Source organism: Dermacentor albipictus, unplaced genomic scaffold, assembly GCF_038994185.2.
Source record: "Dermacentor albipictus isolate Rhodes 1998 colony unplaced genomic scaffold, USDA_Dalb.pri_finalv2 scaffold_21, whole genome shotgun sequence".
Lineage (NCBI taxonomy): Eukaryota > Metazoa > Arthropoda > Arachnida > Ixodida > Ixodidae > Dermacentor > Dermacentor albipictus.
The window spans coordinates 6,067,674-6,080,276 of NW_027225575.1; the positions used below are offsets into that span (position 1 = coordinate 6,067,674).

The 12,603-nt window shown below is 47.3% G+C and overlaps 1 protein-coding gene across 1 annotated transcript; it reads right to left on the reverse strand.

The window, feature by feature from the left end:
• Window positions 1–1,764: 1,764 nt before the first annotated feature.
• On the reverse strand, window positions 1,765–5,277 carry LOC139052335 (uncharacterized). The gene has a single exon (XM_070529429.1). The coding sequence runs from the start codon at window positions 5,275–5,277 to the stop codon at window positions 1,765–1,767; it is 3,513 nt and encodes a 1,170-aa protein (XP_070385530.1).
• Between the last annotated feature and the right edge of the window lie 7,326 nt (window positions 5,278–12,603).

Sequence of the window (12,603 nt, forward strand, 5' to 3'; positions counted from 1 at the left end):
CCACACTCCTCCCATGTGAGAAGCATGAGGGGGATTGAACACCCAAGTGCATCCATGGTCTGACAGGAAAGTTCCTAGCTTCTCGTGGTCTGGGCCACTTGTGCTCACCTTTAGTTCGGTGCATGCTCCAACAAAATTTGTCCCGCAATCAGACCTCAGTTGCTTTGCCGGGCCTCTTATGGCAAAGAATCTGCGGAGCGCAGTAATAAAACTTGAGGTATCCATGCTCTCATTACTTCAATATGAACAGCACGGATACTCATGCAAGTGAAGAGCACGGCCCACCGTTTACTGTTGGCCTCACCGCCTCTGGTGCGACGAGACGTGACTTGCCACGGGCCGAATACATCTAGTCCGACATAAGTGAAAGGTGGCTCGGTGCTGAGTCTTTCTGCGGGCAGGTCTGCCATCATCTGCTGTAGCTGCCTTCCTCTGAGCTTGCGACATGTAACACAACTGTGTATATATGAGGCGATGCTACGCTTAGCTCCGACGATCCAGAACCCAGCTGCCCTGACTGCTCCCTCAGTGAAGTGGCGTCCTTGATGTTTGACCTCTTCGTGATAGTGCCGCACAACCAGGGTGGTGACATGGTGTCGCCCTGGCATGATGACGGGCTTCTGCTCTTGCTGGTGGAGATGGCTGGCCCTGCCTAGTCGGCCACCGATTCTCAAAAGACCGTCGGAATCAACCCATGGAACCAGTCTCCACAGAGGGCTTGACTTCGGTAGTCGCTTTCCTCGTTGCAAGCTTTTCAACTCCTCTGAAAAGGCTTCCTTCTGGACAGATAGAATGACGACTGCCTTTGCTCGGGCTAGGTGTTCTGCAGAAGGTCGGAGTTGGTGAGATGAGCTGTTATGCGGGCAGTCTGACACGTTTTCAGAAGTGCCCCGAATTTCGTCCACTAGCCGTACAAGCGTTGCAACTGCGCGAGTCAGCGTAATCCAACTTGAGAAGCGCTCGAACCGCTTGCTGCCGAGTTGTTTCACGCCCACACTGGTTGCGAGAACATTTGCCTGGGGCCTCACCTCCGTGTCGGAATCCGCATCAACCAAGTCGAACTTGCCCTTCAATACCTGCGAGCAGCGTTCTTGACGATGCAAAAACTCCGGGCCTGTCAGCCAGGTCGATCCTGCCATTTGGGCTGCTGGCACAGACCTGGTTCCGAGATCCGCAGGGTTGATGTCAGAAGGAACATAGTGCCATTGGTCTGGCCGTGTAGAGCTCCTTATGCGTTCCACCCTGTTACTGACATACACAAAAAACCTTCGCGTCTCATTATGTATGTAGCCTAGGACGACCTTGCTGTCAGTATAGAAGTTTACAGCATCAAGTTCCATATCTATGTCACGACTGATAAGCTCTGCTAGCTCCACTGCCAACACCGCGCCGCACAGTTCAAGCCTTGGGATGGTGTGTTCCGGATGCGGTGCTAGCTTAGCCTTTCCTATGACGAACCCGACATGACACGCGCCATCTGGATATGTCACTCTGAGGTACGCCACTGCAGCCACAGCTTTGGTTGATGCGTCGGAGAATATGTGCAGTTCCTTCCTCTCTGCGGTAGTAAGTGAGGTAGGGGCATAGGTGCGAGGTATGTCCAGCTGCTCGAGTACTTGCAAGGAGTCCTTCCACGCCTCCCAGGCGGCTCTCTTTTCGTCAGGAAGTGGGCAGTCCCAGTCGCATGTCTCAGCGACTAGCTCTCGGAGGAGGGACTTTCCTTGAACGATGACTGGAGCAACAAACCCAAGTGGGTCATACAGGCTATTCACCACTGACAAGACACCGCGCCGAGTGAATGGCTTTTCTTGGTCTGGACTCGTAAATGTGAACACATCCTTCTTCAGATTCCAAGAAACTCCCAGACTGCGTTGGATCGGCTGTGAGCCATTGCTCAAGATCCTTCAAACCCTTGGCACGGTCTTCTTCTGGAAAGGCTTCCAACACTGTAGGGCAGTTAGAGGCTATCTTGTGGAGCTTGAGGTTTGATGCGGCCAACATCTGTTGCGTGCGACGTATTAGGCTGATGGCGTCCTTGACGTTGCGGAGAGACTTCAACCCATCGTCGACATAGAAATCCCTCTCGATGAACTGCCTGACGTCGCTGCCAAATTCTTCCTCTCCTTCTCGTGCTGTTCTCCGCAGCCCGTACGTTGCAACTGCTGGTGAAGGGCTGTTTCCAAATACGTGTACCTTCATTCGGTACTCCACCACGTCACTATAGATGTTGTTGTTGCGGAACCACAGAAATCTCAGATAATTTCGGTGGTCGTCTCGTACCAAGAAGCAGTAGAACATGTGCTTAATGTCCACAGTAATGGCTACGGGCTCTTTCCGGAATCGGATGAGCACTCCAAGCAGGCCGTTGATCATGTCTGGACCGGTAAGCAGCACACTGTTTAGAGACACGCCCTTAAACTGTGCACTGGAGTCGAACACGACTCGCGTTTCCCCGGGCTTTCGTGGATGGCAAACACCAAAGATGGGGAGGTACCAACATTCTTCTCCTTCTCGAACCGGTGGAGCTTCCTCGGCGTGGCCGTTCTTGAACATCTTGTCCATGAAGCTCGCGAACTGTTCCCTCAGTTCTGGCTTTCTCTTCAAGGTCCGTTGGACAGCAGTGAGGCGTGACTCAGCCAAGCACTTGTTATTCGGAAGCCAAGGTCTTGGAGAACGAAAGGGAAGAGGCGCTACCCAACTGTTGGATTCGTCCCTTGAGAACTCTTCGTCCATCAGCTTCAAGAACTTCCTGTCCTCGACGGAAAGGGAAGGTCTGTTGTCATCCTTCGTTGTGTGGAACAGCGTTTCAGCGATCCCATCGTTACAGTGGTCATTCCTAGCAGCGTTCTGAGCTGGTTGGAAGCATTGTGTCGACCCTTGCGTGTCAGCGAGCTTCTCCTTGACCAGAAAATGATTCTGGCATGGCTCGAAAAGGGAAGGACGTCCATTTTCAAGGACGTTTGTTTTGAGGTTGCTCACAGAGTCCGGTGTGCGACTTCGACTTATGCAGACATTCCCCACGATGACCCATCCCAGATCCAGTTTCTGAGCAAATGGAGCATCAGCCGGTCCGTTGCGCTGTTGTCGAACCTTGTGTACTCTGAGGATGTCTCTCCCAAGGAGAAGTAGAATCTTGGCCTCTGGGTCCAAACGAGGAATGAATTTAGCTACAGCTCTGAGATGAGGGTGATGCGATGCCACTTCCGGTGTTGGAATCTCGTTCCTGTTGTTAGGCATCTCGTTGCACTCGATGAGTGTTGGCAAGGGTAGCTTCACGGAGCCATGAATGTCCTCAATGAGAAAGCCGGATGCTCTTCTTCCTATCGCCTCTGTAGTCCCAGCACATGTCCTTAGTGTGTAGGGGGAACTGTCACCATTGAGCCCGAAAATGTCGAAGAACTCTGTTCTTGCAAGGGACCTGTTGCTCTGGTCGTCTAAGATGGCATACATTTTTTCAGTGTTGTGGGGCTGAGTCGGGTGACTGACTTTCACCAAACAGATCTTAGAGCAGGATTTGCCACCGCCGCTTTGACCGCAGACCGCTGTACACTTAGATGACACCTCAAGTGCGGAATCTTGTTCTAGACTTACATCTTCAGAGTCGTGATGAGCCACAGTAGACCTATGGTTGACATTGCCAGCATGAAGTGCTGTGGCATGCCTCTCGCTACCACAATCGTCGCATTTGAGAACTGTTTTGCAGTCTCTTGCAAAGTGGTCTGTTGAAGCGCAGCACCTGAAGCATATCCCATAATTTTTCAGCAGAGATTTTCGTTCATCCAGCGGTTTTTCTCTGAAAGCACGACACTTCTGGAGGGGGTGAGGCTTCCTGTGCAGAGGACAATACTTGGTTGTATATTGCCACTTTGGTGCGTTTGAGGGCGGATGGTCGGTGCTTGCCTCCACGTCCGTCAGTTGCACTGAGATGGGCGTTCTTCTCGTGCCATCATTCGCTGCCCATCTGTCTGCTCTTGGGAGCCTTGAAGGGGTGCCACTTGCGGTGCTGAGTTTGAAGCTAGGATCGTTTCTCGTTTTCGCTTGGTCCCTAATAAAGCTGGCAAAGAACGAAAAAGGGGGAAAGGAGACCCGATGATCTTGTTTGTACTTCGAGCCTTTCGCTATCCACGTGTCTTGCAAGCGCTGCGGCAGTTTTTCTACAATGGGGTTTACTCCTCTTGCCGTGTCCAGATAGGAAAGCCCAGTCAGGTGAGGGTCACATTTTGCAGCCTCAACTTCAAGAAGCAGGTCTCCCAGCTCTCTCAGTTTTTCGGTGTCCTTGTCGGACAGTCTGGGGAAACTTGCAATTCTCCTGAAGATGGCCTCTTCTATAATTTCCGGACGACCATAGCATTCCTCAAGTCTTTCCCAAACTACCTCTAACCCGGCTTCGGGGCTGTCGACGTGCACGGAACGCAGCCGCTTTGCGTAGCTCGACGACTCGGTACCAAGCCATTTCACGAGAAGGTCAAGTTCTTCGCTTGCCGTGACCTCGAGAGTCCGTGTCATTCCCTTGAATGTAGATTTCCACGCCCGGTAGTTCTCAGGGCAGTCGTCAAACTTCGTAAGTGAGGTACTCACAAGGTCGCGTCGAATCAGATACTTTGCCATGGCGGTCAGTTCTGGGGCGTTAGCTTCATCTCCCTGCTGACGAGCAATGTTCTGGGCGATTCCTTGGTTGTGAGCGCTAGGAGGGCGTGGAGCGTGATCTTCAGGTGCTTCATCAACGTTCTGAAAGACGTAATGCTCTCCGCCGTCAAGCCGCTGCGATTGCTGACGCGGGCCAATGCGCACGTGAGCCTGGTCAAGCACGTAGTCAAAGGTACGTTGAGCGCGGTCTTCGGATGCCTCCTCGACAGTCCGACAGATGTGATGCTCCCCGCCGTGCTGATCTACGGCAGCCTCCAGGATCTCTGCTTGCGCTTCCGCGGCGGCCGCTTCTCTATCCAACTGCAGCACATGTAACTCGGTGTCTAGCTCGACTTTCTTGCGTTCGATCTCCGCGGCCGCATTTTTCTCTTGTTCTTCGAGTCTGGCCTTTTCCAATTTCACCGCGGCTTCTTTCTTCATAAGAGAAGCCTGCACTCGCGCCGCGACGGCCTCCGCTCTTGCTCTGGCGGCGAGCATGCTTGGCGTTGTCGAGGCGGTCGAACGCTCCGAACGGGCTGAGCGCGACGAATGCCGTGACTGCACAGAGCTTGCCATTTTCTCAGAGCATGCGAGACGAGATTGGTCCGGACTCACTTGAGCAGCGGGCAACTTGCGGTCTTGCGACGCCATGCCGTGTGTGGCTACGAGGCGAAAACGGAGCTTCGAAGCGCGGAGCCAGCGAGTCGAGCCGCCTAAGCCTAGGCGCTTTGGAGACGCGCGTGAGACGCCGACTCGGCGTTCATCGCGTTTTTACTGTTCTGACTCCGTGGCACGCGTTGGGGCTGCGGCCACTCCTCAGATAGTTAACGAGTCACAAACACCAGGAAAATTAAAACTTTATCCTGTGCATTTGCAAACTCGTAAAAACGCGGTGCTGCCACAGTCGTGCAGCGCGAAAGAACAAAAGAGGCGAAGGTTCCGTAAACAAGGCACTCCGAGAGGGAGAAAACGAGAGTGAGGGCGCACGGGGAGAAAGAAGAACAAGGGACGGGAGAGGAGTCCAATGTTCGCAGACGAGGGCAGCGCCCGGGCGGGAAACTTGAAATGGACACGAGTCAGCACAATGATGTTGAGCGTTTGCAATCATTTTCATACATCTTCTCCGAAACATATTTTTGGCTGCTCCAAAGGTGCTCCAAAATGGCATAGGCCAGTAGTGTCACTGCGACAGTGATCAACTTTGAAGAAATATTTGCTCAGTAGGCCTAGTCTTGTATCATCTCTGTACGTTGTTCAGTCAGTCCTCTTGTGCACAACATAAGTAGTGGTGTAGCTTCAATTATCTTGATTCCGCTGATACTACCAGGAGGCTTGACTGCAATGCATGTATGACACTTTAGTGCTTCAACTGGTTTATCGATCATATGGGAAGGGATTACATAAGAAAAAAAAGGAGGAAGGATTAGGTGCACTACAAATAAACAAAACACTAATAATGTCTAAAATGTCCTCTAGCCCCATTGCAATAAGTTACCACAGCAAATCATATTAAACACATTGTTCGTACACTGACTTTGGTATAAAGCAATATCAGGGTTGTTAGCACCAAGCAGTAACTACACTTACTCTGCCCCGGTGTGAAGCATACACAGGGTCATCGAGGTAAGTCGGGAAAATTTACTATACGAAGAACATCCGAACTATTCGATTCGAAATTATTCGACCAAATCACTATTTGCTTCGAATTCGCTTCGAGCCTCAGATTCACTATTCGCCCATCCCTAGTGTTTTCATTTCACAATATATTGAGGCAAAGAGTTTGAGACCGAAATCGCCACACCGCCTGGCAATGGGTCAGTCACAGAAGAACCTGCACCTTTGCGGAGGGAAGGACAGTATGGCAATGCTAGCATAATGAACAGCTTCAGAAGCAGCTGTCGGAAAAGACAATGAGGAATACACGAGTAGTGGCACAAGTGCATTCGCATGGTTACACCAACGCTTAACGCAGGAACCAGGCACCTAAGAGCTGCACTCCAAAATTTGACACCCCCAGCTGCAGTTTACATCTACATAATCTGAAGCATTGCGCAAATCGTTGCTGCACCAGCAACCCGAGATGCATTTTGTTGTTCTCCTATTACATAGTGTTTTAAGATGGCGACGGGAAACCTAAGCGAAATCGAGCTAGCGGGCTACACCGTATGCTGCCAAAGTGAAACGTGACTCTCATCGCACTGCCTGCAGTGGGGAACGGCAGCACTTTGGCGTTATCACTTACTAAAACCGTGCAGTATGCTTCCAACTTGCACTACAGCACACTCGCTGTAAAACAGATAAGTGGAGATGGCTATCGCAGTAGGGTTGGCAGCTATAGCTGTGGATGTGGCGTGCGATGACCCGGGAGTAGGTTTGCTGGTATCGGAATAAGAAGCTGAGTGCATGCCGGTGTTTTCATGCGGGATAGGCGGGCGAGTATTGCAGTGAAGCTGCTGTGGTGGGCAGGTACTGTTCTCGATAGTGCGCACCTCACATATTTTCATGTTTACGTGAGATCTAATGGCCGGAAAACGTATTGTACGATCGCAGTTTGACAACGCACTGAATGTTGGTGCTGAAAGATTGTGTTTTCTGGGAACGTATGAACTGGTAAAAAATAAGCATAACACAATTGTGGAAATTTTGGTGTTCTCGATTGGGAACGTTGCCGCCAGATAATTGTATGTAATAGGATTTTATCCACGAGGGTCTGCTGTATGAACTCTGGTGTGGGGCCCCCTGCCCTTGCAAAGAACTACTCCCGCACCTCTGTGCCTCCTTGCTCACTCAACCTAACGTGTCTTACCTTTGTAACAGAAAAAGAGTCCCATTCCCGCATTTTTCTCCTCCCGCACCGTCTCAAATTTTCTGAGCCCATGAGCCACACCTCCCTGGGGGCAAGTTGCAAGGCATACACTTTCTCTGCCATGTCGTCCTTAGCCTACTGCTTCGGTTGCTGTCAAGGATAGATTGAAATCTAAGAATCCCCAGATTTTAGAATGAGTTCGTAGTACTGAGGCATTGTTAACGTTTAGCTGTAGGTGCACTTTAAAGAACCCCAGAAGGTCCAAATTTCTGGAGTCCTCCACTACAGCATGTCTCATAGTCAGATCGTGGTTTCGGTGCATAAAACCCCATAATTTTTTTTAACCTGACACTGAAATAAAATAACGATCAGTAATCTGGAGTTCGCAGTACTGAAATATTTTTACATTGAAACTATATAAGCAGTAAGCATGGGATTTATGAAAAGTTTGTTACTGTGGTGTTCACACTAATGAGGATCGCACTGTATTTTGAATTGTGGCGCATTGGCTCATATATTGTGTTGCTGTTTTCAGCTGGGCTAGTGACCACTGTGCTCTGCCCCCATGTTGTAGTTTCAATTGCAACCATCAATAGGAGATGGACAGAGCTTGAAGCTGGCGACTCGTTGATGGGCAGTAGGGTCATAACGTCTCGTGCCCAGTGTGAACGTTTGCCCAAGTAGTGTATGTTGGTTCCATGGTTCTTCTCTGTTCCTTCTGTGCTCCACGCATGTGTGCATCCATGTGGGAGAGATAGAAATTATATATATATATATATATATATATATATATATATATATATATATATATATATATATATATATATATATATATATATATAATATGCGCACAGTCTGTAGTAGTCTCCTTTCAGAAAGGGCAAAGTAGCTTGGGACATGTGAAACGAAAGTGATAAATAAATGGGGGAAGGAGTTCTTCGTTACTGTTGCTAAGCGACAACTTGTGTGTCTGTTACAGGTACGTGGGCCGTGCTGTCTCTCCATCAACGGCGACGGGCAGCAAGCACACACACAAGAAAGAGTCTGAGAAGCTTCTCAATGACAGTTTTGCTTGAGTTTGCTGTCTTGGTTAAAAATGAGGGAAGGGAGAGGAACCTTTATATTTAAATTCAAGTCAAGATGAGGAAGTGGATGACAGAGCTTCTGCTGCTGATCGTTCCTTTTGTAGCCGAGACACGCTTCTACGCTTCTCACGTTTTTAGAAAATTGCCCTTTTATGTTGCCACAGCTTTCATGAACGGCACCAGCACCTCTTGGCAGTTACAGGGGCCTTCGCTAGCGTTGTGCGCCACAGGCTGTGAGGCAGATCTGATAGAAACGGCCATGTCTCCTGCACAGCAGGATGAACTCTTGTGTGCTGTTCAGGTACGAGAACAGCAGCCAGATTTTATGCCGTGTTAATGAATGTTGTTGCACATTGTTTTTCATTGTGCACTAAGAGCGTAGTCCCTTGTCATGCAAACTTGTCCCTGTGAAACACCAGCGTCTTGTCATCATTGCAGTGGAGATTTAATAGGCCTGGAGTGCATAGCAACAAATGTGACCAGTCTTCAGAAATGAGGCCCTCCGATCTGACATTATTGCTTCCTTGCATTGGTGTTGTGTGTGGCCTTTGTTATGCAGCAAACTTGTTTCTGCTCACTGCTGTTATATGTGATGCTAAACATGCGGTCAGCAAACTTGTTTTTGGAGCAGGTGTGCTGGATATTGCTGATGGGCACTTGAGGTACACTTGAGCTGTGGAACAGCAGAGTACAAGCAAGTAGTATGGTGGAATTCGCTGTTCTTTCGGTGGTTAAGTTAACCATGCTTTTCAGGCGCTGTGGCTTCCTCTTTAGTTCAACACCGTTTGGAAAGGTGTGCAGAATGATGATGTAAGGCACGAGCTTATGCATTGTTCAAGTGACTACTTGCTTTTTTTTCTTGGTTATGTCTGAAGGCAGCTTTGCAAGGAAGCAAAGGTCAAGCAAGCAATGCTCACACAAGAGAAAGTAGTTTTCTAGTGCAAGAAGCACTGCTCTTGCATTATAAGTGTAGGCCAGTGAGTAGACTTTTGCTGACTCTTATGTAGGTAGGGGAGAGAAATGTACAGGAATGGGCAAAAGTGCATCAATAATGCCTGTGCATTGCAGTGAGAGCTTTTAATGGCAAGTTTTCTATGACCAGTGCCATGAAACTTATTTGCCATAGTTTATGCATGAATGAATACTAAAATATTGTTTTTAAATTTAGGCACCCAGAAAGAAATGTAACCTCCGCACACAGCTCTGTTAAACATCCAGGGCTTCAAATCAATGTATGGCAAGTATTTTATGTCGATGATGGCAGTCTTCTTTTAATAAGGGAAGCTTTCATTTGCTTTATATGGAGTTGAAAGGTAGGCCGCTGACTGCTCTTTTTAATCTTGTTCCAATTAACAGAAACGAATGCCTGGTAACTGATGCAGAAGTTATAGTAGCTATAATTGTGTGAATCTATGCAGTTTTACCATAAACCAGAATAATAATAATAATATTTGGGGTTTTACGTGCCAAAACCACTTCCTGATTATGAGGCACGCCGTAGTGGAGGACTCCGGAAATTTCGACCACCTGGGGTTCTTTAACGTGCACCTAAATCTAAGCACACGGGTGTTTTCGCATTTCGCCCCCATCGAAATGCGGCCGCCGTGGCCGGGATTCGATCCCGCGACCTCGTGCTCAGCAGCCCAACACCATAGCCACTGAGCAACCACGGCGGGTGTAAACCAGAATGGTGGAAGATGGAAAGCGAGTGACAGTTATTTCTCTTCTTGGAAACTGACATTGTCAGCACTGAAATCTTGTACTTCTGCATAAGTCGAAGTTAAGGGGGGGGGCAAGGCACTTCAAAAAAACTATTTTTTAAACAATTTCAATAAAATTTGCACAGTTATTGTATTTTATGAGCCGGTTTTAAAAATGCAATTATTTTTTTTCTATGATAAATATTTTTTATCATATCCAAAAGAGGAGTCTTTGTTTGGAGCCTAATTAGCTGATTAACAGCAACTTGCACGGTAACGTACAGCAGACGGAATCAATTGAGTCTTCATAGTGTGTTGTAAGCTAGAAATCATTGTTTTAGGCCATTTTGAAGCAAAGTTATAGGTTGTCAAACTTAGTCATAAAACATGCCCATATTGATATTTTTCGATTATCAAGGTGGGCATTTTTTATGACTAAGTTTGTCAACCTATAACTTTGCTTCAAGATGGCCTAATACAATGATCTATAGCTTACAACACACTATAAACATTCGCGATTGATTCATCCTCTTTTGGATATCATAAAAAATATTTATCACAGAAAAAAAATTTTTTTAGATCAGCTCACAAAAATACAACTGCAAATTTCATTGAAGTTGTTTAAAAAGTAAAAATGTTTTTTGAAGTGCCTCGTCCCCCCTTAAGGCCAGTGGTGTAGAGCGCTGTGGTGGTTTCTTGAAAAAAACTTTTAGACTTTAATGATGTTATTTGACTTGCAATCTTCATTGAGCCAGTACCATACTGTGTTGTGCTTAGTTAATTCAGTTGTTGCTGGCCCGTTTTTCGACTGCAGTCCCTTCCCGTGTATTGAGTTTCTGACCCAACGTAGGTTCAGGAAAAGGCAAGCAGTATTGAAGAACAGCATAATGACATTGAATGGCTGTGGCATGAAAGATACAATTTCATTTGTTTTCAATGATACCTTGTCCCACTGTTACTTGAGCATGTGATGCACTGTTGACTACATTTTGTTTTGATTTTACATTTTGTTCCAAGGCGCGCATTGTTATTTAAGCAGTTCATTCCTGTTATGTAGTGTCATAGCTTTTCTTTTTCCTGATCTTGCTTTGTGTTCTAGCAGAAGTTGCATTTTCTGATGTCACAGCTTTGTGTCTGCGTTTTAGCAAGTGTGCATCTCTTGGAAGATGCAGATAATTTTACCAAAATTGCCGCTTCCCCTTGTAAAAACTTGTGTACCTTGTGGCCTCATTGCTTGGCTCTGGCACACACGGAAGCATTTCTGAAACTCAACAACTGTTTGTAGTGCTTAGTTTTTGCTTTGAAGATGGAGGTCATTGTGTTTCTGCAGTAAAAGTGTTTACAAGCAATGTTGATCCCGGCCCATTTATTTGAAAGCAGCTGGTGTGTCGGGAAACCAACCACAGGACTGAGCAGCATTGATCAACGCCACCTGTTAGGTGGAAAGTGGCACACTTTCCTGCCTCGATGCCCTCCCTCTAGCCTAGCAGTGTCAAAACAAAGAACTGCCCTCAGTAGTAACGAAATGGGGCTTGTACTTTGTCTTCAGCATGAGATGAGACTAAGTGACGACTGATTTCATTATTTATGTATTGCTCTTGTGACGGAGAGCAAGTAGCACGAGCGAATAGGATCAAAGCACCATGTTGCTATGCAGTCATGGTAACCGATGGGAGCCGTCCGGTAAATGCCAGAGCCTGGTAAGCTCAACGCATGCATTGTTGTGGCAGCCGGTAGTGGTAAGACGTTAACTATGCTAAAACTGTCTTTTGACAGGACGAGCACAACCTACCAAGTGCATCATGTCCAAAAACATACATCGACACAGTTTGTATAGTGCAATTGTGCAGACAATGCGACAGAACACATCAGCACAGTCTGGGAAGGATATTCTGTAGCTATACAGTGACATCGATGTGTCGCTCACACAGGCATTTCCTCTTTTCGTAATGTGATAAGTCCCCATTAGTTCTAGAGCGTCCTTACTTTTGCTATTACCTGACATTAAAGGAACGCAACTAAATTTTTATTTTATTTTTTCCAATAATTATACACGTCTACATGTTGCATGAATTGTGGTATAACTGCGCAGGAAAAGTGCCGAGATCAGGCATCTCGTGAATGCGTGTAGTTTTTGAAAATGACTCCAAGCCAACTTTCTAGTATTTCATTAACTAATCATATGGTGGATACAACACATATGCTTTAATAGTTTGAAATCCAAAGAGAATGTACTTGGCAGCCAGTATCTTGCACGAAAAACCTGCATTTGAAAGGGGTGGGCTGCACTAATCTCAGCATTGAATGAATATGCAAGTTCCTTAATGCCATCCCGACTTAGGTTGCGCTAAAGTGTATACGAACGAAAGAAGTATTTCTGAACGAA